We start from the raw sequence: 23,099 nt of genomic DNA on the forward strand, positions 1-23,099 counted from the left end.
GTTTTTTTGTCGGTTTTGAAATGCATCTTTTCTGGCCTCTGAGGGTAAGTGTATAGAATAGTTTTGTGACTGTGCCTCGCTTAGAGCATGCCCATTAGCGGTTGTAAAGGGGCTCATGGGCTCGGGTTCATAGGGCCGGAAGAGAAAAAAAAGAAAGAAAAATGGGCTAATTTTGGTGACCCGACTCTTAGCGGTGATCCGTCCGTAGCCGAGTTCAAGGCACGTGTCGCGGTAAGATTGGGCCCGTGTTTTCGAGTTGAAGGAGAGTAATTCGCGAAACCTTTCATTTTCTTTTATTCCGCAAAAGCTAGGGTTTCTTTCTCCTCTAGGCGATTCAGAGGCGATTCTCGTGCGACGCCGATTCCCGGAGCTTTTCACCATCAAATCGACGACGAACGGTTTCCTCCACGAGCTCAGGTTAGTATCTAGTAGATTCGCTGTTATTTTGAAGCGTTTTGGGCAGGGAAGGGTTGTCGGCGATTCTTAATCGATTTAGGGTTTTCGTAGTAGGGTTCAAAATCGTGTTGGGGCTTTCAATTAATCTTCATGCGGGGTTGTATTAACCGAGTTATGGTTGGTTTGTCTGGGATTCAAAATTGATTTGGGGATTTAGGGTTAGGGTTCGAAATTGATAAAGGGTTACGGTTCTTTATCCATTATATGGGTCTCGTTTAAGGGTTTTTAATCGTCATGACGGGTTGATCTCATATTTTTCTATATACTTTGATGACTCTGATGACTTTGATGACTTTTCTTATTTTTTTTGTGTCTGCTACAGATGGATCCCGCAGTTGAGAGAAGAGACATGAAGAGGAACATTGAGTACAACAACAGCTTGCAATATGTGGCTGATTCGGAGTACGGGATACCGACAAGGTGTTACTGTGGTGGGAGAATGATTGACGAGGTTCAGCGGAAGGAGGAGAGAGACACTCTTCCTGGGAAGCGCTTCTTCACATGCATAAACTACCAGGTAATAATCTTTGTTTCTGTTTATTTCTGTTCTTTTTGTTACTGATTTTGATGAATTGTATTTTTGTATGGTTTAACCAAGGCTGATGGACTCCATTATCGTCAGCCTTGGGTTCATGGTGTCCAGGAGGAGATCGAGAAGCTCACTAACCGCCTGGAGGCGGCTGAGAAGGTGATCAAGAAGGTGCCCATCCTCAATCAACAGATTGAGTCACTTGAGGTAATCTCTTCTCTCTTCATTGCATTGCTTATCTGTTTTGGTGTTTCATTAGTTTAGTGAAGAAAACGTATTAACTCATTTGTCTTTTTGTTGTTTACATGTCCAGGAACAGGTTAAGAGGCTCTCTGGCCAAGTGGATGTTCTCAGTGTGAAGGTCGCTGACCTGGAGATGGTCTGCTTCGATTGAAAAGCAAAGGTAAGACTCAACTCTCGATTAGTGTTTGTGTTTGTTCGATTCCTGCAATTGTGTTTTTTTTTTTTGAATATGTTAAGCGTATATAAACTGAACTACAAGTAGTTCAGTTTATAAACTATAAACTACAAGCTTAAAGTATAACTAGAACTACAACTACAAGCTTAAAGTATAACTAGACCTACAACTAGAAGCTTATTAAAATCGATCATAAATTCTATATGTTTGTTGGTTGGTTGCTGTGGTGTGATTAATATGGAATTGTACTGAGCTATAAAAAATTGTTTGCACTGATTTGATAGTTAGAGTTTAATGAAGTTGTTGTGTGATCAATGTTTGGTAGTTAGAGATAAATGTAGTAGCAAATAGTAGTTTAAAAAGATAGCAAATCCACTTCTAAAACACACACATACCAAACCGAAACAAGAATGGAACCTTTTCCCCAAAACCCCCAAACCTCTCCCGTTAATCAAAGACGCAAGTGGTCAACCAAAGAAGACGTTGTGCTCATCAGTGCTTGGTTGAACACCAGCAAGGATGCAATCGTCGGTACTGACCAGAAGGCTGGAGCTTTTTGGAAGAGAATTGTGGACTACGTGAACGCCAGCCCTTAGCTCAGTGGCGGCGTCCCTAGAGAGTGGAGTCAGTGTAAGCAGAGGTGGGGAAGAATCAATGAGCAGGTGTGCAAGTTTGTGGGCTGCTATGAAGCAGCAGTGAGGGAGCAAGCGAGTGGCCAAAACGAGAATGATGTCATGAAGGCTGCCCATGACATCTTCTTCAATGACATTGGCATCAAGTTCACACTTGAACATTGTTGGAGGGAACTTCGGTTCGATCAGAAATGGAAATCACTTGGTGTTCCCAAAGAAGGTCCCAAGGAGAAAAGGAAGGAAGCTGCGGAGGTGGTGGCTGAGGAGGAAGGTGCGGAGGTTCGGCCTCTTGGTGTCAAGGCTTGCAAAGCAGCCAAATGCAAGAGGCAAGGTTATGATGAGATACATGCCATGCTTGCTGTGAAGAAGGAGATACAGCAACAGAAACTGCTAGAGCGTCTCCTTGCCAAAGACCCTACCCATCTAACTGCAAGCGAAATCACCCTCATGGAGAAACTCATTTCTGAAATGATTTGAGATGGGTAATATGGATAATATGATAGCTTAAGTTGTTCGTTTGATTGCTGTTGTGGTTCATTTGGATAATATGATAGCTTAAGTTGTTCATTTGGTTGCTTGATCTCGTTGTTCATTTGGTTTGCTTGATCTTGTGGTTCATTTGGTTGGTTGATCTCGTGGTTCATTTGTACTTAATGTTGGTTGCTTGCTGTTGTGCTCATGAGTATATAATTTTGTTTTCTTTTGTCTTGCAGGTCACGGGCTGCAGTTGAAGTTGTATGGCAGGAAGGGAATGCACATGTTTATTAGCTTTATGGTTGTTGTGTTTCACGGGAAAGTGTAGTATTTTGTTTCTTTCTACACTTCATTTCAATTAACTTGTCTTGTTTCTTTGTACTTTGTACTTGTTTGGTTGCTCACGGGTAGCAACCACATGATTAGAACTTGTATCGGCTATGTACTGACTCTGCCAACTCTATATATAAAGCAGGGTGTTTGTTTCATAAATTTGCTCACTTCAGTCTCTTCTTTACTCTATCACTCATATCAAACCGAAGTATAAAGAGAACTACCACTCTTCTCTCTATCACTCATCTCTCGAACACCCCTCTTTACTTCAGTCTCTTCTTTACTCAACTCTTTCCTTTACTCTTCTTTACTCTACTTTACTCAACTCTTCTTTACTCTACTGTCAAGACAACTTTGAAGACAACTATCAAGACAAGTAAAGAATCAACTATCAATCTCTATCTCTCTTTGTCATTTTATTACATAGACTACAAGTATCAAGATATCACATTTTATTATATTTTTTTTTTTTAAAAGTTATGTTTTGTTATTAAAGTAATGAAGATTTATATTTTTTATTTTATAGACTAGTGCAGATTTAATTTTTTTTTCAAAAAAAAATATGTTTCTTATTAGACTAGTGAAGATTTTATTATTTTTTCAAAAAAAAATATGTTTCTTATTAGACTAGTGAAGATTTTATTTTTTTTTCAAAAAAAAATATGTTTCTTATTAGACTAGTGAAGATTTTATTTTTTTTTCAAAAAAAAATATGTTTCTTATTAGACTAGTGAAGATTTTATTTTTTTTTTCAAAAAAAGATATGTTTCTTATTAGACTAGTGAAGATTTTATTTGTTTTTCAAAAAAAAATATGTTTCTTATTAAACTTGTGAATAATTAAATTTTTTCTTGTATGAAGGAAGAAGTGTTCAAGTGATGTCTTTCTCATCAGATGATGCAGCAGATAAACTAATTGAAGATACGTTTGACGAACATGTTGATAATTTTATCGACCAACAAGTTGATAATTTCATCGACCAACAAATTAACAAGCCGAAGAGACGAGCTTATATCGAAAGACATAGGGAGCAAGGCCACGAAGACCTTTGGAATGACTATTTCAGTGAAAATCCTACATACCCACCAGAAATGTTTAGGCGGCGTTTTCGAATGACGAAGCCATTGTTCTTTTCCATTGTCGATCGCCTGAGTAATGAAGTTCCATACTTTCGTCAAAGACGAAATGCTCACGGAAGGTACGGCCTATCTGCACTTCAAAAGTGTACTGCAGCTATACGTATGCTAGCATATGGTCAATCGGGAGATACGTATGACGAATATCTCCGACTTGGTGAGAGTACCGCACTTTTATGTTTGGAGAAGTTCAACGAAGCGATAATACAATTGTTTGGAGATGAGTATCTACGAAAACCTACACCAGCTGATCTTCAACGATTACTCGATATCGGAGAGGTACGCGGATTTCCGGGAATGATATGCAGCATCGACTGTATGCATTGGGAGTGGAAAAACTGCCCAAGGTCTTGGAGAGGGCAGTACGCACGAGGTCACGGAAAGCCGACCATTGTCTTAGAGGCTGTGGCATCACAGGATCTTTGGATATGGCACGCATTTTTCGGTTTACCAGGTACCCTAAATGATATTAATGTTCTCGATCGGTCACAAGTTTTTTCTGACATTATACAAGGTCGAGCTCCTAAAGTTAATTTCACGGTCAACGGCCACAATTATCGTATGGCGTACTACCTTACAGACGGAATCTATCTGAAATGGTCAACATTTATCCAATCCATTCCACTACCTCAAGGTCTCAAAGCTGAGCTTTTTGCTGAAAAACAAGAATCCGCCAGAAAAGATGTCGAACGTGCTTTCGGAGTTTTGCAATCGAGGTTTGCAATAGTAAAAAATCCTGCTCTACTATGGAACAAGGAAAAGATTGAAAAGATTATGAGAACTTGTGTCATACTACACAATATGATAGTAGAGAACGAACGAAACACATATATTTTGTCTGATACATCTGAGTTCGAGTCGGGAGAGTCAAGTAGGAGTTCACAGGTGGAAATCTCGCAACCTACGGACTCTCCTTCCAACTTCGTTAATAGGCATGGCATTCAAGCTCAAATTCGGGATCAACAAAAACATGATCGTTTGAAAGCCAATTTAGTTGAAAATATATGGCACAAATTTGGTAATCTAGATGAATAATCTTTGTATGTTTTTTAATTTCCATTCTATTAAATAAAACAATTTTTTTAAAAAAAAATATTAGTTTATTCTTATGAACCCCATTTTCGGGTTCACTAATGGAAGAGCAAAATTAATACGGGTTCGTCACTATTCCCGGATCCACCCAAAAACAATAAAAAAATCCCTATAAACCACCCCTTGGGGTTCACTAATGGGCGTGCTCTTAGAGCTAACGAGACTTGTGGCCTAGTGGCTTTAACTTATGGATTTAACGTGTCATGAAGACAAGCCCAAGACGACAAATAAAACAAGTTCGCGCAAAATCCCTTGAACCACGTGACTCTCCCGTGACTATATGTTATCACTCATCAATCGGTCATCCCACTCAAAACAATCTTAGTTAATTTAAACAAATCTATACTATTAAAGTAAAATACCTAATAGGTTTTTGCCTTTGGTTTTTAAAGTTAATTACAACGGTATGCCATTACTATACTTATGTCATTGCAAATGTTTCCATATATATATTAATAAATATATTTGGAAAATTTAATATATCTTAAACATGAATCTTTTAATATTCTGTTAAGATTACATCCCATAAATATTTTGTTAAGATTACATTCCATTAATATTTTGTCCGATTATATAAATATTTATAGTAATTTGTTTTATTTTCTTTAAATCAAAAAGGTATTAGACTCATTTATAATAATAAAATATTAAAAAGATACTTCAGAATATGTTTTCGATATCTTATTTTGAAAATATTGGAATAACATATTAGATTAGAATATTTTTTTAATAGTAAACAATTTAATTATATAAGAAAAATTATGAAGTTAAATAATGTAATGATCCAACATTGACTTTTGTAAGTAGAGTTTTTAGTGATCAAAGGTAAAAAATATATATCTCATGTAAAAAAATTAAATGTAAAGACCATATTTTTATTGAAAAAGTTTAGATAAAAATATATGGGTCTGGCTTTGTTTCTTAAACTATCGTCTCAAAATTTGGAAACAAATTTTTGCAACAAAAAAATATCCACATAAAAACTTACATAGTGCTCATATTAATTTCTATAATTATAAATATTGTATATGTTGGTAATAATATATATATACATATTGGAAAATAAAAATATACTGTATAAAGTATATACAAATTTTGATTTTACCGAATATATATTTAATTAAGAATATAATCCCGAGCTTTAAAAGCGCGGATCAAAATCTAGTACCTAATTAAAATAGTTGTTATATCAACTCCATTACACGCCTTTTTGGTCAACCAGGAAGAATCAAACTGCCCTAAGAACAAGACAAACACCCAACTATAACTTTCTTAAGTCTCGTGACATGAAGACGGAGATGTGTTGTCCCCTGAGCCACCCAGAAACTGAAGCTCCTTTTTATCATAAGTCTCGAACGAAAAGTCCCTCAGCGTTTGAGTTGGGCCGTCACCGCCACCACCGCTTGTTCCCATCTGTGGCTTAGCATCCGAAGCGTTTGAGACATAACTCGGGACTGGTCTAGTACCACCGTTCAGAAACGATGGAGCAGCAACGGTGGGTATGGCCCACATATGACCCATTTGATTCGGCCCACCAGTAACGAACCCAGTTTGCCAAAACGGCACGAAATTCTGCGTATTAACAATGTTCATTAGGTTAACGCCGTAACTCGGCGCCGTTATCGGAGCAAGACCAGAAGTAACGGAGCTGTCTCGTCGTTTAACGTCCACGAACTCACTCGTGCAGTTTCTCCTCCTACGTTTCCCGGACCCACTGTCACTCTCAAACTGCGGCGCAGGTTCGGTCGGGATCTTTAGAGTACCGTTGACCGATACAGCAATCGCCGGTATGGTTCCGGTTCCGGTTGCTTCGATTATCGCCGGTTCAGACCGTTCTAGTAACCACCGAATGGTTTCTCCTTCGGATTTGTGGCCCAGCTCACGGGTCAACTGAAAGATCCGAGCAGCGCAACCGGCGGGCATTCGGATCCTCCGACCACGTCCCTCTACTTTCGTGTGACGGTCCTTTGACGGTCTCTTCGGAGCCGTGATTGAACTAGTCACCGGCTGCAAAAACCCAACTTCGTGTTGCTTATTTAGGTCGTCGCCTTCTTCTTTCAAGAGCATACCCGGGTTGGTTTCCGGATCCGGGTCGGATAGACGGGCCATGGCCTCTTTGTCTTTAAGATTCGATTCCATTCCCAAAAAAAACCCTAGAAAATCTGAATGTGAACAAAATTCAATAAGAAGAAAACAAATTTTAAATCAGCCAACGAGATTAACAGAACGAAGATTGAAGTTTCGAATAGTCAACTTATTATTTTCCTTGTAAATTAAAGAACAGTGAAAAAGGTGAAAAGAAAAAAAAGGAGCAAACCCAAAGGTAGAAAAGTCACCACCGCACCTTATCCTCTTTCACGAACCCTACAAAGATGGAAGGAGGGCCCATCATGATCCTCGTTTCATTTTTATAAGTCCTATGCCAAATCAACGGTGTGGATCATATCTCACGTTATTCACATGGATAGATGCAGCCGAGATTATATGGGCCTCATTTAGTTACCGGGCCTAATTTTCTTTCCTTAAACAAACTGGTCAGATATTTTTTTGTCGGCTCTATGATCAAAAGTTCAAAACTAGGCTACATGGCATTTTGGAGGTTCGATTTTTCCCTTTTTTAATTTCGGTTTATAAAATTAACTATCAAATTGGACTCATATCTAATTTAGTTTGACTTGATAATTTATATACCATCGATTTTCGGTTTATTTGGTTTTATACTTCAAAACTATATACACAGCTATATTTATCTTTGATAATAAATAGTTTTTTTAGAATTAATTAAATGAAAAAAAAATTCAAATCCAAATTGTTAAAAAGTGAAACAGACCGACTTTAGATAAACTATCCGCAAACTCATTCTCTTCTCTAGAGTTGAAAGACACAAAACAGAAATCAAACAGCATTGAAAGAAATTCGATATCCGATAAAACTCCATGAAGAATCATCGGCTTTGAAACCAAATTTATTGTCCTGACATTCGAGGCCAGATTTTGGTGATACTGATGTGATGAACGTGGAAAAAAGTCTCTCTGATCGCTAATCCTTCAACCATTAGGACAGATGAAACCTTGTCATGCTATTGACATCCATCTGAAGCGTTATGGGAGGGAAGGAAGGAGTCGAAGTCCAAGCGAGTCCCGCTGCACGAGATTCCTTGTTCAAAGCAGCATCCGTGTTGCGTAACACTGCATTCAGAGGAATCTTTAAATAGTTATTTGAATAACGAGTTACATTTACGTACTATTAATGCAAATATTGGTATGTTTGGTACGATGAAAGAAATTATTGATTTGCATTTTCCTTACGATTACGATAAGCTTTGATTGGGGTTTCCTTGGGATCTGAGTTGACTTCGATGAAAATATATGAGTCTCTTGAGCTAGGGTCCATTCTCTTGCTCCCACTAAGACCTTTGTAGCCGTAGGTAGGTGTTGCAGTGCGAGCTGATTTCTGGTGGTCCAAAGATTCTAATACATCCACGATAATAAATTAGTTTATATGATTAAAAATCATATTTATTAAAACATAAATATATATTCTTTATTCTAATTTTTAAATATAATATTTTCTGCTTTATTAAAATATTAAAATAAATATGAAAATAGTAATATCATAATATTATTATATAAATATATTTTTAGCACAAATATTTGTCAGTAAAATACTCCTTGTATCTTATTAAGATAGCCTTGGGTTCGATACTTTGATGAAAAAAAGAAATGTTAAAAAAAAAACTAAAATCATTTTTTATTTGATTTGATAAAAAGAAGAAAAACAAAACAACCTCTTAATTTAAAAAAAAAATAACAAATTATTAAAATCAATGTTTTAGTTATGAATATCATATTAATAAAATAAATTATGTATATATATATATATATTAATACAATTATTTAAAACAAAGATCTAGAATAATCTATCAATGATTTTAATATTTGAAAACTTAAAAAGTGGTTGTTGAAAAAAATAAATAAAAAATAGTTTCTTTCTTTTTTCCCGTCAAAGTTTTGATTAATATATAAAAGGGCCTAGCCCAAAAGACATACAATAGGAAGGCCCACGCCCAATTCCTAATCTCACAAACCAACTACAACAAGATGGGCCTCAAGCCCAATACATCACCACCGAGAGTGTTCAAGAAAGCGCTAGGCGCTAAGCGGGCGGCGACCTAACGCCTAACGCTTAGAACGACTAAGCGGACGCCTAGATTATTAGTTAAGCGGTTTAGGCGTTTATAAATTATAGCAATATATTAAATATATGAAATGTTTTATACTTAATAATATTAAAAACTATTATTTATATATGAAAAATTATTTTCATAAGAATATATATTAAAATATATTAATTATTATAATTTATGAATAAAAAATTATATATTATTTAATTATTATAATATTGTAATTATCTAGGCGGTTTAAAGAGTAATCGTCACGGTCCTATAACGCCTAGCGCCTAAGCGCTGCCTAGGCGGCCGCCTAGACCGCTTTTTAGAACGGTGGCACCGACACTGCCCATGTGCGGGCCAGCTGTCGCCACCTCTTCTTGTCTCTTCTCGGCGGATCCGCCATGGATTGAGCAGCGTTACACCGGCGATGTTGATCCGGCGAGCATTCTCGGACATACCGAGAGCTCAGCCCCATCCGTGCAAGCCGCCTGCTAGGTGTTTTAAACCCTAAAGTGGACTTTTAAAGATTTACAGATTTCTAAAACTTAGAAGAATTGATTGACAATTTTTTTTGGCTTTTATGGTTTTACACAACTACATAACCTCAACAGCTTAATCCCCAATCGGACTCGGTGAATGACTACAAGTTCTTAAACTACTGATTACCCATTTTTATTTTCGAGAATAAAACTATATCATTTTTCTTGGTTCGACTTGTAAATAAATTCTTGGCCCAGTTCTCTTTTATTATTGTTTGATTCGGCCGCGGTGAGGACTGAGTTTCGAACGAGTTGTGAGATATGGATCGTTAGTTACAGATGACTAGAGCTTAGAAACACAACTAAATCTGACAACAGATTTTACAGGCAAGTTTAAGAGTACTTCTGAGAGTAAATCGAGAGGATGATGATTGATGAACTTCTTAGTGTTTTTGTCTCGATTTTTTCAATATTTTTTTTTCGTCGCTCTATCTTTGGTGAAAACCTTAATTTCTTCGGTCTGTGTTACTTCCTCTCGATGATATTGTTCTTCTGTTTGCGTCTTTGAACTTTTTAACCTAAATAGCTGGGCCATTTTCTTTCTTTTTTTTTATAGTTTTTTCCTGGTGAATTGATGAATGCTTTTGCTTATATTAGTACTTTTTGTGTATGATCTATGTTTGTTAATTATTATTAGTAACGAAAGAACAAACAAAGCAAAGTTCATTGTTAAAAGTTACAACTTATAACCAAAGTGGTAACCGAACCTGAACTTGGCCACAGGTACAAGAACTCTTACAACAAAGACACTACACTATTTCACGGCCCTTTTGCTCAAAAACATGAACTCCACATCTCACACTCTCCGTCTCCACAAACCCTGATTCCAAAAACCGAGCAACGAAAATCCAAAGCTTATAAACATCTTCAAAATTGGCGAGAAACCCTAATGCGGCAGTGAGAACAGAGATGCCCTGTTCGTTCTTTCTCTTCTCAAGAACTCTATCTTTCACCTCTTCATACTCGTCCTCGAACAATATTTTTTTGACGAACCCTTGTCCGAGAGAGATATTACTGCAATCAGCTAGCTTCTGCACGATAAAAGGTTCGATTCTCTCTCCCTTTTGGTCAAATAGATTGAACGCAATGGCTGGTCCTCGATTAAAGTTAACTTTTGGACCGTAGATTTTAACCAGACGGCTAGTTGTAGAATGTTTAAGTTTGTAGAGAGCACTTACCAACCAATTGACCAAACATCTTGATCTGTTCCCTGTTGCTACCAACCCAAGTGAGTCCACATGATCTAGACCTCTATATTCGATTCCAGAACTAAAGCCATCTACTTCTTCAGATTCTTTTCGTGTCCGGCTGATTTCCAAAGACTGTAACGAAACCGGATCGTCAGTAGGTACGAGATTAACCATACCTGAGCCAGTGGAAGATTCAAGAATCGAAATAGTAGATTTCTTGACGAACAAGCAACCGAATCCTGAAGGGTTTTCTCCAAACACTTTGTAGAACGAACACACCATGAAATCAGGATTATATATGGAAAGACCGAAACTGTCCATATCCTTCGGTCCCAACCCGCAAGCATCGATCATAACATGCCACCCGTTTTCTTGCGCCACACTCATCCATAGATAAGGATACCTCGATCCAGTAACCCTAGAATGAAGTGGAAATACGAAAACACCCTTCTTCTTCTTAGCGCTTCCGCTTTTCCCAGCAGTGACCATCTTCCTCAGCTTAGACGAACAGATTCTCAATCCTGGCCATGAGAATTCCGCTGCAGCTACCTTGGCTCCACGTTTCTCAGAGACTCTGTTAATTTCATCTACGGCCTCGCTTTCGTAGTCGTAAACCGTCAAAAGCTTTCGTTTCGAGAACGGGTAAGACTCGGCGACGAGCTTGAAAGCAGAAGTTCTATTGGCGGTGAAGACCATTGAGTAATCTTCTTCGGAGATCTTGAGAAAGCTCATGATTCTTCGCTTCATAGAGTACTCGAACTCTGTTTCTTGACCTCCATCACGGAGGAGCTTCTCTTTCAAGTTACCGATCTTGGGAGAGACACTGAAGAAGGGACTTTCAGACAAGGAAGAAGAGATCTGGTAAGTGGAAGGGTCGTAGTTGAGTAACTGTGAGTAAGAGTACAAACCGATTCCTATGTAATCGAGACACGTGTAATGTGTCAAACCCAAGTGGAAATAGTGGTCGGATCTGATACGGTCGATCTTGTAAGTGTCGGTGTAGTTAGGGTAAGCTTGGGTGAAATGTGAGAAGGATTCTTGAAGGGAAGGAAGAGAGTTCCGGTTGGTGAAATGGGTCTCCGGGAAAATAGTGGAGGCGGTGGTTTGAGCAAAATTACGGCGGAGAGTGGCGGAAGTGACGGTGGGAGTTGGACCTTGAGGTGGATCGGAGGAGGTGACGTCTCCGGAGAATGATGACGACGAGAAGCATCCGTGAAGACAGTTTGGTGGTGGTGAATCACCGGTAAATGGTCGGTGCATTTTTTTTGTTTATGGTTTGGTGTAAAAGATTTGATTTTTGTTTTGTAATTTTGTTAAGTCATGAGCTAGCTTGTGTTAAATAACGCTAAAGTCTAAAGTGATAAAGTAGCTAGCGCACCTAAGACAAAAGCTTGTTTCTCTTGTCTTTCGCCATTTCATAAAGGAAAATCACGAATATATAATATATATTATATATTTATAATTAATATATTTTAAATTACAAATTAGAAATAATGCATTGGAATATGGCAAAACTTATATTAAAAATTTCAAGCTAAAACTTGACAGCATATACAATAATCAGACATAGTGCTAATGTACTCATGTAGTAATTAACTGCTATGAATATACTTTTCTGGTCTTTTAAGCATATCTGGCTTTATTTAGAGTTTGTGGAAAACCTAAATCATTAAAGCATTCAATCGTTGCAGATAATGTGGTGTCAAGTGAGAGTATTGGAGTGGTTAAATAATATGGTGCGATGAATGTTTCTACAACTCATAGATTGACGTTTTGCGTATGCTCTATATCTGACTATGATAAAAAAAAAATTCTTACTTTTGAAAACCTTACAGATGCTCAAAGAATATTTAGAAAATGCCAGTGTGATGCAAATGTTCATATAAGGTGGTAAAATGGTGGTAAAATTGTTCAAACATTTTTTTAACTGTTCTCATTCTTTTATATTAGAAGAGATCTAACCACAAGGTGGTGGGCTAGTGGTCTTGAGGCAGTTCCAACGCCGATAAGGACCCAAGTTCGAATATCCCTTGTGGCCACGAAATGCTTTAGGTCCTCCCCAAGTTTAAATTTAAGCGCGGCGTTGGTGCTGGGCCCTTGGGTAATGGGTATTAGTAACGGCTGGTTTCGGGTCAGGGGTGACTACGGGTCTAAAGATTGCGGAAAGCTACGGAAATGACTACGGGCCTATGGGTTGCGGAAAACTACGGAAGTGTCTACGGGTCTACGGGTTGCGGAACATCCCTGTTAAAAAAAAATATTAGAAGAGATCTGAAAACTCAATGGCCAGTATGCACTCTCAATGAGTAAGATTTTGCTAGAGCTTTGGTTGAATTTTACTTGCGGAGGTGTTACGTACTACTTATATGAGATAGCTACAGTGGAAGTGTGGAACTACTTGTGAAAATATGGTATGTGATGGATTTTTTTTCTGCATATATGGAAAAGTGTAAAGAGCAAAAAAGAAAATTAGCCGGGAATAATGATTGCTATCGAGAAAAGACTGCATTTCACTTTGTATTGTTTTCTCGAGTTTTCTTTTAGGAACGCGTAAGATTTAATGGTCAAGAAAGTGTTTTCTTTTCCCCTTTTGTTTCCTTATAGTATTTACAATGCTTACATGCTAAGCTACACAATATAAAAAGAAAAATAAAACAACACTGAATTTCTGTTTGTCGCACCCTTAATACTTTCATTATTATTATTTATAATATTTCCATAGTATAGTTATTACAATATAGTTTCGTTAATATATCTGACTTTCTGTTAGTGTTTTGTAAAGAGGACAAGTGTGATCGTGGTGTTGGTAAAGGAGCACGCGAAACCGAGGAATGAGTGGAGGATTTTGACAATTTAGAAATGAGAAAATTGGCCTCTATACCGCCAAACAACCACTCAACTTAACACTTACCTCTGTCGAATGAAACCGTTTATCAGTTCCGAAAATGCCCCTAACTCCCTACATGTCTAGAGTAGAGTCAGCTCTATCAGACGCCACTGTGGGTTGCAGATGGTACCTTCTCGAGGCAGCCACATTACGGTTACCGAGAATGAAAGAAAAGCAAGAGGCGTCTTTATTTTAATTTTTTTTCTCTCAATTAATTGGTGACCTTTCGCTTGTTTGTTGGTTTGAATTTAAATCCCCCGACGAAGCCATCTAGGGTTCTTATTCATAGTTCCCCATTCCCAAACAATAACCATTTTCTAAAACCAATCAAAAATGGATGAACCAATCCTCCCAAATAGAATCTTCGCATTAGGGCACGAACCATCCGGTCAACACGTCAATTCGTACCACAGAATGAAGCGAACTGAAGCACTGATTGAAGCCCTCGATGCTGAAGAGATCATGTTCCTCCGTAACTCACCATTTGGGAAGGTTATCGCTTTGTACGAAAACCCACCATTTTCCGGTGCATTTGGTCATTTCATTTTAGTTAGGCGGCTCAAGACGAACAAGAAATAAGAGATATGGGTTGTTTTCGCCGGATGTCCGATTTTATTTTCCCTCCGGGAATTTGCTATCGTCACAGGGCTCAACTGTGGAAAACTTCCCACTCCGTCATTGAAGAGGAAGAATCCGCTGCGTGAGAAGCCGTATTGGAACGAACTTTTTGGCTCTCTCAAGTCGTGTACTACGGAGATGGTTATTGAGATGCTGAAGAACAAAACAGTTAAGGAGAAGAATAAAAGGCTTGCTTGTCTAGCAATTACTTCTTCCGTGCTCATGCCCTCGTCTCATTTCCCCAAGATCAGTCCGGAACACATGGAGATGATTAGGGATCTAGACGAATTTCTGGCATATCCGTGGGGACGTGTTTCGTTCCAGTTATTGATGTCTGGTTTGGTTAAAAAAACGAGTTAGCATTAGCCCAAGATTCGTTTGTGCTACAAGGTTTTGTGGATGCTATCCAACTAGTGATGATCGCTGCGGTGCCTCAGTTGAAGGAAGAGGTCGTTCAAAACGTACCTGTGGTGATTGTGGACACCGACAGCGATAATGAAACCGCAAGAGAACCTGCTCCACAAAATCAACCACTTGCTATGGCTCGCTTTGTTGTCATCCCGGGACATGCCAAAGATCTTGATTCCAGATGCCAGGTTAGTGTACAACTTATATTAGTAGGTACCGAATTTTGTATACTTTATTGTTACTAAAAACATATAAAATATCGCTTAACCGCTACACTGTGGTCAAATTGCTAAGAATTCTCATATATCGTGTTGTATGTTGTTAACAATTGGATTAAATCCTAACCGGTGTAGTTTTCGCAAACATTTTACATTACTGCAATTTTATTTGGTAACTTATACTTTCAATTGTGGCATCCTCAGCGTCTCTAACTCTCACCCTTTTAAAATGTAGGTTCATGTTAGATCTATTCTTGATGATCCGGAGGAGGAGTGGTCGGTAGGGAAGGACTTTTCGTGGGACGATGAGTCCCCTGATCCTGCTGTCGATACGTTGGTTCGGCTGATTGGGGAGTGCTTTGTTTTCCGGAAAGAAATGTTTAAGGGTGGACTCACGGCTGCTGATATTAACCGTTTAAGGGGCAACAAGAACAAGGACAAAGAGGGTAAGGATAACCATGATAGAGAGAGACCCGAAAGAGAATCCAACCTGGATCAAGATCCCGATGAAGATCACTCGAAGCTCCCCAGGGGATCAAGGCTTGCTGATATTGTTGCCTCTAAGGTTAGAGAGGAACTTCTTGGCATGGAGGCCCGTATCCTGGCTGGTTACGAAAGCCAAGTTGAGTCTGACGTTGGTGGTTTGGGCATCGACAGGAAGATATCTGAAATCCACAAAGCCGTTTCCTCACTGAAGGGAATCGAAGGCAGAGTCAACGAGAACTTATCAATTGCTGTTAAAGCCATGCAGGAAAATGTTTCCGAGTCCATTATCAGCTTCCTTAGAAATTCCTTAGCGACCGAGCCACCTTCGCATGAGTCTAGTCCTAGTCCATATCCTTCAGCTGATTCACCGCCTCCCCGTAATGATGAGACATCAGCTCAAAATAGCCCAGGGAAACGAAGTGGGGAGGTCCCGGCTGCTGAGGTAATTTTTTTTTTACCTGCTAGCTTTTCACAAAGTTAACCGCTAATTTTTTTAAACCCAATTACTTTTATATGTTCTGACCAGAAAGTTTGTTAACTGTTAGGATATATGTTAGCGAACATAACCATTCTAATGTAGTTTTATATTCCTTAAAGGTCCCTGATGTGTCAGATGCCCAACTGGAATCTCCAGCTCAACGTCCTGGTCCCTCTTCTGTTCCTGAAATCCCCACATGCCCCAACGCGGCTGTTCGGAAGGTTCTAGATGACTTGAACGCCGGCGACATTACGGGAACTGGTGGGTCTGACGGATACGATGCTCAGGAGGCTCTTAACGTGTATGATCCGGAGGAAGCGACAGAGGTAACATTCTTAGATGCATTCAATCTGCATTTAAAACTTGCTCCTCGTACGTTGTAATGTTCAGCTTTTGTAATTTTGTCTTTTGGATTTGCAGGGTCCTTCTGAAGTGCGCACTGAGAAAGAGACTGTTGTAAACGATAATACCGGAGCTTCTGAATCATCTATTGGTCCAATTGAAATGGAAGGACCAACCCAGCCCGTAACCTTCCCAGAGGTAATTATCAGCTAATAATTGTGTTAACTATTTTTTCCAGATATTGTCTTTTGTAAAATGAAACATATTTTAAACGTCCATGATCTAATAATGCGGCAGGTTGAAGACCCATCATTCTCTCTTGGTGTAACCCAAGAAGCTACTTGCCAGGAGGTTGTTATTGCAACCCCCATTGGATATGCTATCCCGCCACCCACTGTGTGACCTGAGCCTGACGCCAAAGAAGCTCGTAAGAGCAAGAGGCCGCGTGCTATACCGGCCGTATTTCAAGACTTCCAATGCGACCCCAAAACCGGTGGCCAATACGCCGTGGACCCGGAATTTGATTCTTTGTTTCAGGGGATGGCACAGGAACTCAACTCCATAGAGTAAGCGTCCGTTAATTTATTTTTACTGGCATCAATTAATCGTTAAGATTTGTGTTACCAGTTACAACGAAGTTTAACCGATACAGTTCGATGTTTAGGCACATTGTGATTGGTGGCAGCTACAAAGTATCAACGAGGGAGTTTCTTGATATTGCCCACCGTACTAACCAAATGTCTACTAAGGTATGCTTTGATTTATTCTATTCAATGCTTGCTACCGGATTTTCTTTATGCTAATCCTGTCTCTTTAGGTAATGGACATATTAATGGCTTTTCTGTCCACTTACCTGAGCTCATCGTCTTCAACAGTCGCTGTCTTTGACTCCACTCTTCCCGCTGCTCTCATGAAGAACTACTCTCGTTTTGTGAAGACTGCAGTGAAAGACAGGCACCGGCTCAAGTTTGCAGACCCCGTAATCAACACTCTGAAGGTAACCAATGCTGATAAGATCTATTTCCCCTTCAACATTGACCAGCAACACTGGGTTGGTGTGTGTGTGGACATCAAGACCGGGGCGGTTCATGTGCTCGACTGTTGCACTAGTCTTAAGTCTGACTCGCAGATGAAGAAGGAACTAACCCCGCTGGGTAACATGTTACCACATGTCGTTAGTAATGCCAGAGCTGGTGGTTCGTCGGAGGTCCCTAAACCGTTTGTTGTTAGCAGGGTCAAGAGTATTCCGCAGATTTCTTTGCCTACTGATGCGGCTGTAATGACGGTTCTTCTGATCGAAGCACATGGTTCCTCTGGTGCTGACTCGTGCAAAGCCCTAACTCTCAGGATTCTCCCAGGCGCAGCCAAGCAATTGTTGGTCAAATTCTTCAAAAGCCCCCTTGTTATCCGGATCAATACCAGCTAATCTATTTGTTTTTGTTTCAGTATTCGTGACTTTTTTATGCTATAACTTATGAACTACTTCATTATATATTATCGTTTGCTTTCAATGTTTTTGTTTGAAACATACATATAACCTAACTTATACTGAAATACTTCACAACCTGACTAGCAACTACAAGTTTTGTTTCTGATTATTTTAAAAATTAACGGTTAACCTTAAAAATATCATATAATATTAATACTACTTTGTACTCTGTAATATTTACTTGTATAGTATTCATTAGATTGCAACCGATATGCACATAATTAAGTATCAAAACGGTCGAAACCCGAAACCATAATTTCGAAATCAACTTTGGTCAAAGATCATGGAATCCACCGTTGGACGCTTATTTGCCTATATGTATGCCATTTATTAACATCGTTATGCCTAAATGATTTCAGAGATTTAGCTCTTGTTGTTTTTTTCTCACCATATTTTACAAGTCTGTCATTTGCATTTACCCATATACGCTAATAACATGATAGCCTAGTATTTAACATTTTTTAGAACTTTTAAACGATAATTTTAAGTATAACCGCTAAAAGTTATAGTAGTCCGTAAATAAATTAATCACTTGAAATACTCTAACAGCCCAGAAATTTCTTAAGTCAAGTGCTAAACACTCAAGCAATTCTCTAAACAGGTTAGTGTGCTTGTTGTAAAATCTACCCGTTCGATGATTATCTTGTTAAACCGAAGCAATTGTTATCAAACACATTAAATGATAACAAGAATAATAACAAATAACCCAAAGTTTAACAAACACAACCATAGTTTTCATCCTTATATCCTTACATTGGGGAGCAGTCTTATTTCCCAACCACATCGTCCTTACATATTTGGCGATGTGTTAGAGCTTAGGGGAACATTTCTATTTAGATTAGACAAGCTTACCAAAGTCGCCCCAGTTCTGACCTTCAAAAGACCAAACCTTCCTCCTACTGCACCCCCTACATATTCTTAAACTTTTCTGCCACTCATATAGGTGCCTTGCAAGTGGCGCGGTTGTGATCTGCCATCCCGCACCTGCTGCACACCCTCTTCCTCTTAGATACCCCTGATCGCTGCAAGTACGAAATATATTAACAGTTAGTATTTCACGGAACGGCTATCGTATCGAAGTCATGCTATAGATGCAATTTAACATTACCCTTATTTCACCACACGATGGTATACGCGACTTGCGTGGCCTCCCAGATGGCCTTCTTGTAGTTGGAGGTAAAAGCTTCATTCCAGCTGATGAATCAACATCTTCAATCACCGGGACCCTAACCGGGTTTACGCTTCCTGTGTACGATAGCAGCCAGTAAGTGTTACTGTACTCTGTAGCGACCAATGTGTCCACCTTTAAGCCACTGTTAACAGCAGCTGCAACCGCGTGTGTACACGGAATCCCCAACAAATCATACTCCTTGCACGAACATGTCTTCCTCTCCAGATCTACCCTGTTAAAAGCGCCAACCTGGTCGCGGATCTCGTACTCCATGTTTATTATATGCCTCACTTCAGATCCGGTAGAAACAATGAAATTTCTTGCAACCATTGCTGCTACCCGTGGTGTTAACGTGCTAACATTTGTGGTAGCACCCCCTCTTCGGTTTGAAAACCACCTCATCACCATGCTCCTAATGTACTCAATGAGACCCACTATTGGAAACTCCCTTGCCTCAGCCAGTGCTGAGTTCAGTGATTCGGCGAGGTTGCTTGTCATTATGTTGTACCTTGAGCCCTTGAAATGGGATCTAGCCCAATGCTTTAACCCAATCCTAATCAGGTAGTCAGCGCAGGCAATATCAATCATCTTGATCTCATTGAAGTGTATGTAAAAGTCCTCCACACGGTAAGCCCTTGCTGCGCGAGTTATCAGGTACTGAAGATGTTTCTTCTTGTAGATTGATTGAACATTCCTTAGTAGAGGCATGAGACAAGCACAATGCTGGGAGATAGGGTAATCATGTAGGAAAATTTGACGATATTAGATCATTGTTAACTATTATACAAGCGGCTCGCCAACTGCCATTAGTAAAAGTAGCCGTAAAGTATAAGCGTAGCATATACTTGTTTTGATAACCGTTAAGAAATTTGTTACTTAATAATAAAAAACTTATGTTAACCAGTCCACTTACCCTCCTTATTCGAGAGTAGATTGAGTTGTGCCTGTCCGAGACAAAGACCAGGTCCTCTGAATCCGCCACAATCCCCTTGAGTTTGTTGAAGAACCATGTCCAAGCTTGGTCATTCTCGCTGTCAACTATTCCAAAGGCTATTGGGAATATTTGGAAGTTCCCATCCTGGGCGCTTGCTGTTAGCAGGCATCCCGCATATTTCCCCTTCAGGTGTGTGCCGTCTATGATAACAACCTTCCTCATGTAAGGGTAGCCTAGAATGCTTGCTCCAAAGGCCAGGAACAGATACTTGAAGCGGTGTGCTCCATTTGGTCCTGGTGCGGTCTCCAACCCGACTATTGATCCCGGGTTTTCAAGGGCCAGCGCCTCTAGGTAAGAAGGCAATGTTACATAGGCGTTTTCAGCATTCCCCGCACCTTGGTCTATCGCAGCCTCTCTTGCCTTCCATGCCTTCCAATATGAGATTAGGATGCTATGATCGACCCTCGTTATGTCTCGAAGATCACCAGGACTAGGGCCGCTTCCACCGCCAGTACCATACCGGTTCCGCATCATATCCCCGACAATAGTTGACGTAGCATGGTTCCTGAAACCCCAGCGCTCGTTCACTGTACAAGAATGTGACTTCTCTAGTGTACGTATCTCAAAGCGTGGGCAGCCACCTATCTTAGCCGCATACACTCTCCAGCCACAACCTTGACCGCTGCACTCTAGTAGCATCTTTCCTGGTTCAGATCTCTTTATCAAGAAGCGGAACTTGTTAGCAATCGCATACAAGGACATATGCATTTTGAATGCCTCTCTGTCAATGAAAATTTGCCCAACGTAGAGATGGTCTTTCCCTGTCATATCATCCCCATCTGGCAACAAATATAAATAAATTATGTATTAGTTACTAGTCTCGGTATATGTTAGGTAATTAGGTAACAGTTAACTAATCACTTACCCAATATTTCCTGGTCCTGGCTCACACCTTCAAACGGGTAGCCCACTCCAATCATTATGGCTCGTTCGCTTGTCGTACCATCAAAATCCTCGAAAAGATTACGAGCAACCATCTCATCATCCATCACTGCTTTGCCCTTCCCTTTATCCGCAATCTTAACGGATTGCATGATACCACTTTGTGTAGCTGCTAAGTAATGGTGTGACGTTTTTTAACAGAGTTAGCACAGATCAATGGTAATTATTTTTGGTAACTTTGGTTGTTTGCACTTCATTAATCACACTCTACCTGTCAGTGTAGGTATAGTCCCACCTTCCCCCTCGTTGATCTTTCCCACCCCGCTAATGTAATCCTCGCAAGAGATAACATTTCCTTTGCTCTTATCATGTACACTATCAGATAGTCGGCTACCAGCACCTATAACAGACAATCCAAATCTTAGCATCCACCTTAAGTAGTAGCTGTTACATTACAAATTAAATATTAACCAACATATTTTTATTTACCAATATCTAGTGTCAGCTGCTCAGCGGGTTTTTCCAAATTTTGGAAATCACGGAGGCTGATCACACCATCAACTGCAACTGGCATAGGAATACCCACCGGAATGGAGGAGTGACCAGAAGACCCGGTATCATCCCTATCACTTGGCTCGTCCTCTGCGACTTCCAAAGCTAGAATCCTCGAGGTTTTCCTCAGTATCGCCAACTCCTCGGGTGTGCATATTTCCTTTAATACTGTCTCGCTTGCAAGGATGTAGCCACGCCTCGCTAACCCTATTGTTAATTTAAATATTAACAGCCACCCTTAAAATTAACGGAAGCTTGTTATTAATAGTTCTAACCTCTAAATGGTAGGGTTTGAGGATCTGGTATTTCCAAGGCTTCGTCACCACCTTCTTCTTCCTCAGCTTGCTGCATTCTCAAGCGGGCAACTGCACTTTCACCAACAGTAACATATAGTTCTACCCACCCGCAGTCAATCTTTACAGACATGAAGAGCTCCACGTCTCTGTCTGTCTTTATCTCGATTGGAGGAGTTGTGTAGTCTCCCCTTTCCGACTCGAAGCTAGGAAACTCGTACGTAAGAGCAACTGGGCTAGGGTTCGCCGTTTCCTTGTCAAGCTTAAACCTCTCTCGCACCATCTCGACTACAGTATCGTAACTGTCATTCTCACGGATAACGATGTCGTATTTTGGACGTGTCATGTTTGTGTTAAACCTCCAAACACCTTGGCCTCCTCTTTCCCAATCTCCGACCACTGTCTTAACTAGATGACCCATAACTGCATGAACCAACCACCAAAAAAATATACATTAAAGGTAACGTTTATGAGATCACAACGTGTAATAGTAAAGGATCTGCAGGTTTAATGAGACCATACCTGTTTTCTCGAAGGAAAAACGAACTCTGTCAATGGAGTTTTAGGGTTTCAAACTCAATATCACAGCTTTCGTTCTCTCTCCTTGGCTTCTCTAAACTTCTCACAAGATGCTAACCTTTTTTGAACTCTATATTTAAAGTGATATCTACTAATTAAAGAATTTTTTTCCACTGGCTTCCTTCCCAATGTCGCATTGGGGGTTGTTACATTACTGTTTGTCACAAGAAACAGGGAGATTGTGTGGTTTGGATTTTCTTGTAGGGGTTAGGAGCTATGACAGGTTGATAGGAGGCAAAAGATTTTGTCAGGAAATCAACTGGGCTTCGCCTCCTTGCAGTGACCGTACGATGTGGCAGGTTGAGGGGTTAACCGTAAATCGACTGACCTTATTGTGTGGCTTGGGCCACTTATGTCCATCAATAGGTAAACTTCTAATTTGGGCCTCTCATATGGGTAGTTACCCAATTCCCCCTTTAGAAATCTCCATTTCCATAAGATTATAGTTCTCAGAGAAATATTTACTAATAAAGTAAGATTTTATCTGAAAAATTTTACATTGTAATTCATATTTTAACTTCTCAATTACACATAGAAATACATTGTGTTTGAGACATACTTTTTAGTGTTGAAATATCTATTTTATCATTTTATCTTCATCATCCAATTATTTGTTTTAACTCTATTCATCTTCATTCTTTTATCCTTAGTTCTATCCAAACCAAAATTTCTTTCTCTTTTTAAATTAATTAGTTTGCTTATAAATATCTATATCTTTCAAAAAATAAATAC

General features: G+C 39.4%; 6 protein-coding genes across 7 annotated transcripts; 4 read left to right on the plus strand and 2 right to left on the minus strand.

The window, feature by feature from the left end:
• The first annotated feature begins 802 nt into the window (after positions 1 to 802).
• LOC130503270 (uncharacterized) lies at positions 803 to 2,989 on the plus strand. The gene is made up of 4 exons (XM_056997948.1): positions 803 to 973; positions 1,055 to 1,192; positions 1,305 to 1,388; positions 2,749 to 2,989. Exons 1-3 carry the CDS (start codon positions 806 to 808, stop codon positions 1,377 to 1,379), a joined length of 381 nt encoding a protein of 126 aa, XP_056853928.1. The 5' UTR covers positions 803 to 805; the 3' UTR covers positions 1,380 to 1,388; positions 2,749 to 2,989.
• Positions 1,814 to 2,512, plus strand: LOC108825077 (glutathione S-transferase T3-like). Its single transcript, XM_057004065.1, has 2 exons — positions 1,814 to 1,981; positions 2,066 to 2,512. Exons 1-2 carry the CDS (start codon positions 1,814 to 1,816, stop codon positions 2,510 to 2,512), a joined length of 615 nt encoding a protein of 204 aa, XP_056860045.1.
• Positions 2,990 to 3,720: 731 nt separating the features above from the next.
• On the plus strand, positions 3,721 to 5,013 carry LOC108824982 (uncharacterized). Its single transcript, XM_057004066.1, has one exon. It carries the CDS (start codon positions 3,721 to 3,723, stop codon positions 5,011 to 5,013), a length of 1,293 nt encoding a protein of 430 aa, XP_056860046.1.
• A 1,222-nt stretch (positions 5,014 to 6,235) lies between these two features.
• Positions 6,236 to 7,432, minus strand: LOC108819042 (transcription factor TCP19). 2 transcript variants are annotated; one of them, XM_018592026.2, is made up of 2 exons: positions 7,415 to 7,432; positions 6,236 to 7,232 (listed from the first exon to the last, which is right to left on the minus strand). In XM_018592026.2, exon 2 carries the CDS (start codon positions 7,207 to 7,209, stop codon positions 6,343 to 6,345), a length of 867 nt encoding a protein of 288 aa, XP_018447528.2. In that variant the 5' UTR covers positions 7,210 to 7,232; positions 7,415 to 7,432; the 3' UTR covers positions 6,236 to 6,342. The 2 variants fall into 2 exon arrangements, with proteins under 2 accessions (XP_018447528.2, XP_056856832.1); XM_057000852.1 differs by lacking the exon at positions 7,415 to 7,432 and adding an exon at positions 7,388 to 7,404.
• A 2,993-nt stretch (positions 7,433 to 10,425) lies between these two features.
• LOC108818962 (uncharacterized) lies at positions 10,426 to 12,328 on the minus strand. The gene has a single exon (XM_018591927.2). It carries the CDS (start codon positions 12,228 to 12,230, stop codon positions 10,530 to 10,532), a length of 1,701 nt encoding a protein of 566 aa, XP_018447429.1. The 5' UTR covers positions 12,231 to 12,328; the 3' UTR covers positions 10,426 to 10,529.
• A 1,862-nt stretch (positions 12,329 to 14,190) lies between these two features.
• LOC108819917 (uncharacterized) lies at positions 14,191 to 17,833 on the plus strand. Its single transcript, XM_057004067.1, has 10 exons — positions 14,191 to 14,392; positions 14,504 to 14,812; positions 14,866 to 15,071; positions 15,337 to 16,029; positions 16,185 to 16,391; positions 16,486 to 16,605; positions 16,705 to 16,758; positions 16,816 to 16,973; positions 17,093 to 17,156; positions 17,225 to 17,833. The coding sequence occupies exons 1-10, from the start codon at positions 14,191 to 14,193 to the stop codon at positions 17,831 to 17,833; spliced, it is 2,622 nt and encodes an 873-aa protein (XP_056860047.1).
• Positions 17,834 to 23,099: the final 5,266 nt, after the last annotated feature.

The sequence above is a fragment of the Raphanus sativus genome, chromosome 2, assembly GCF_000801105.2.
Source record: "Raphanus sativus cultivar WK10039 chromosome 2, ASM80110v3, whole genome shotgun sequence".
Classification (NCBI taxonomy): domain Eukaryota; kingdom Viridiplantae; phylum Streptophyta; class Magnoliopsida; order Brassicales; family Brassicaceae; genus Raphanus; species Raphanus sativus.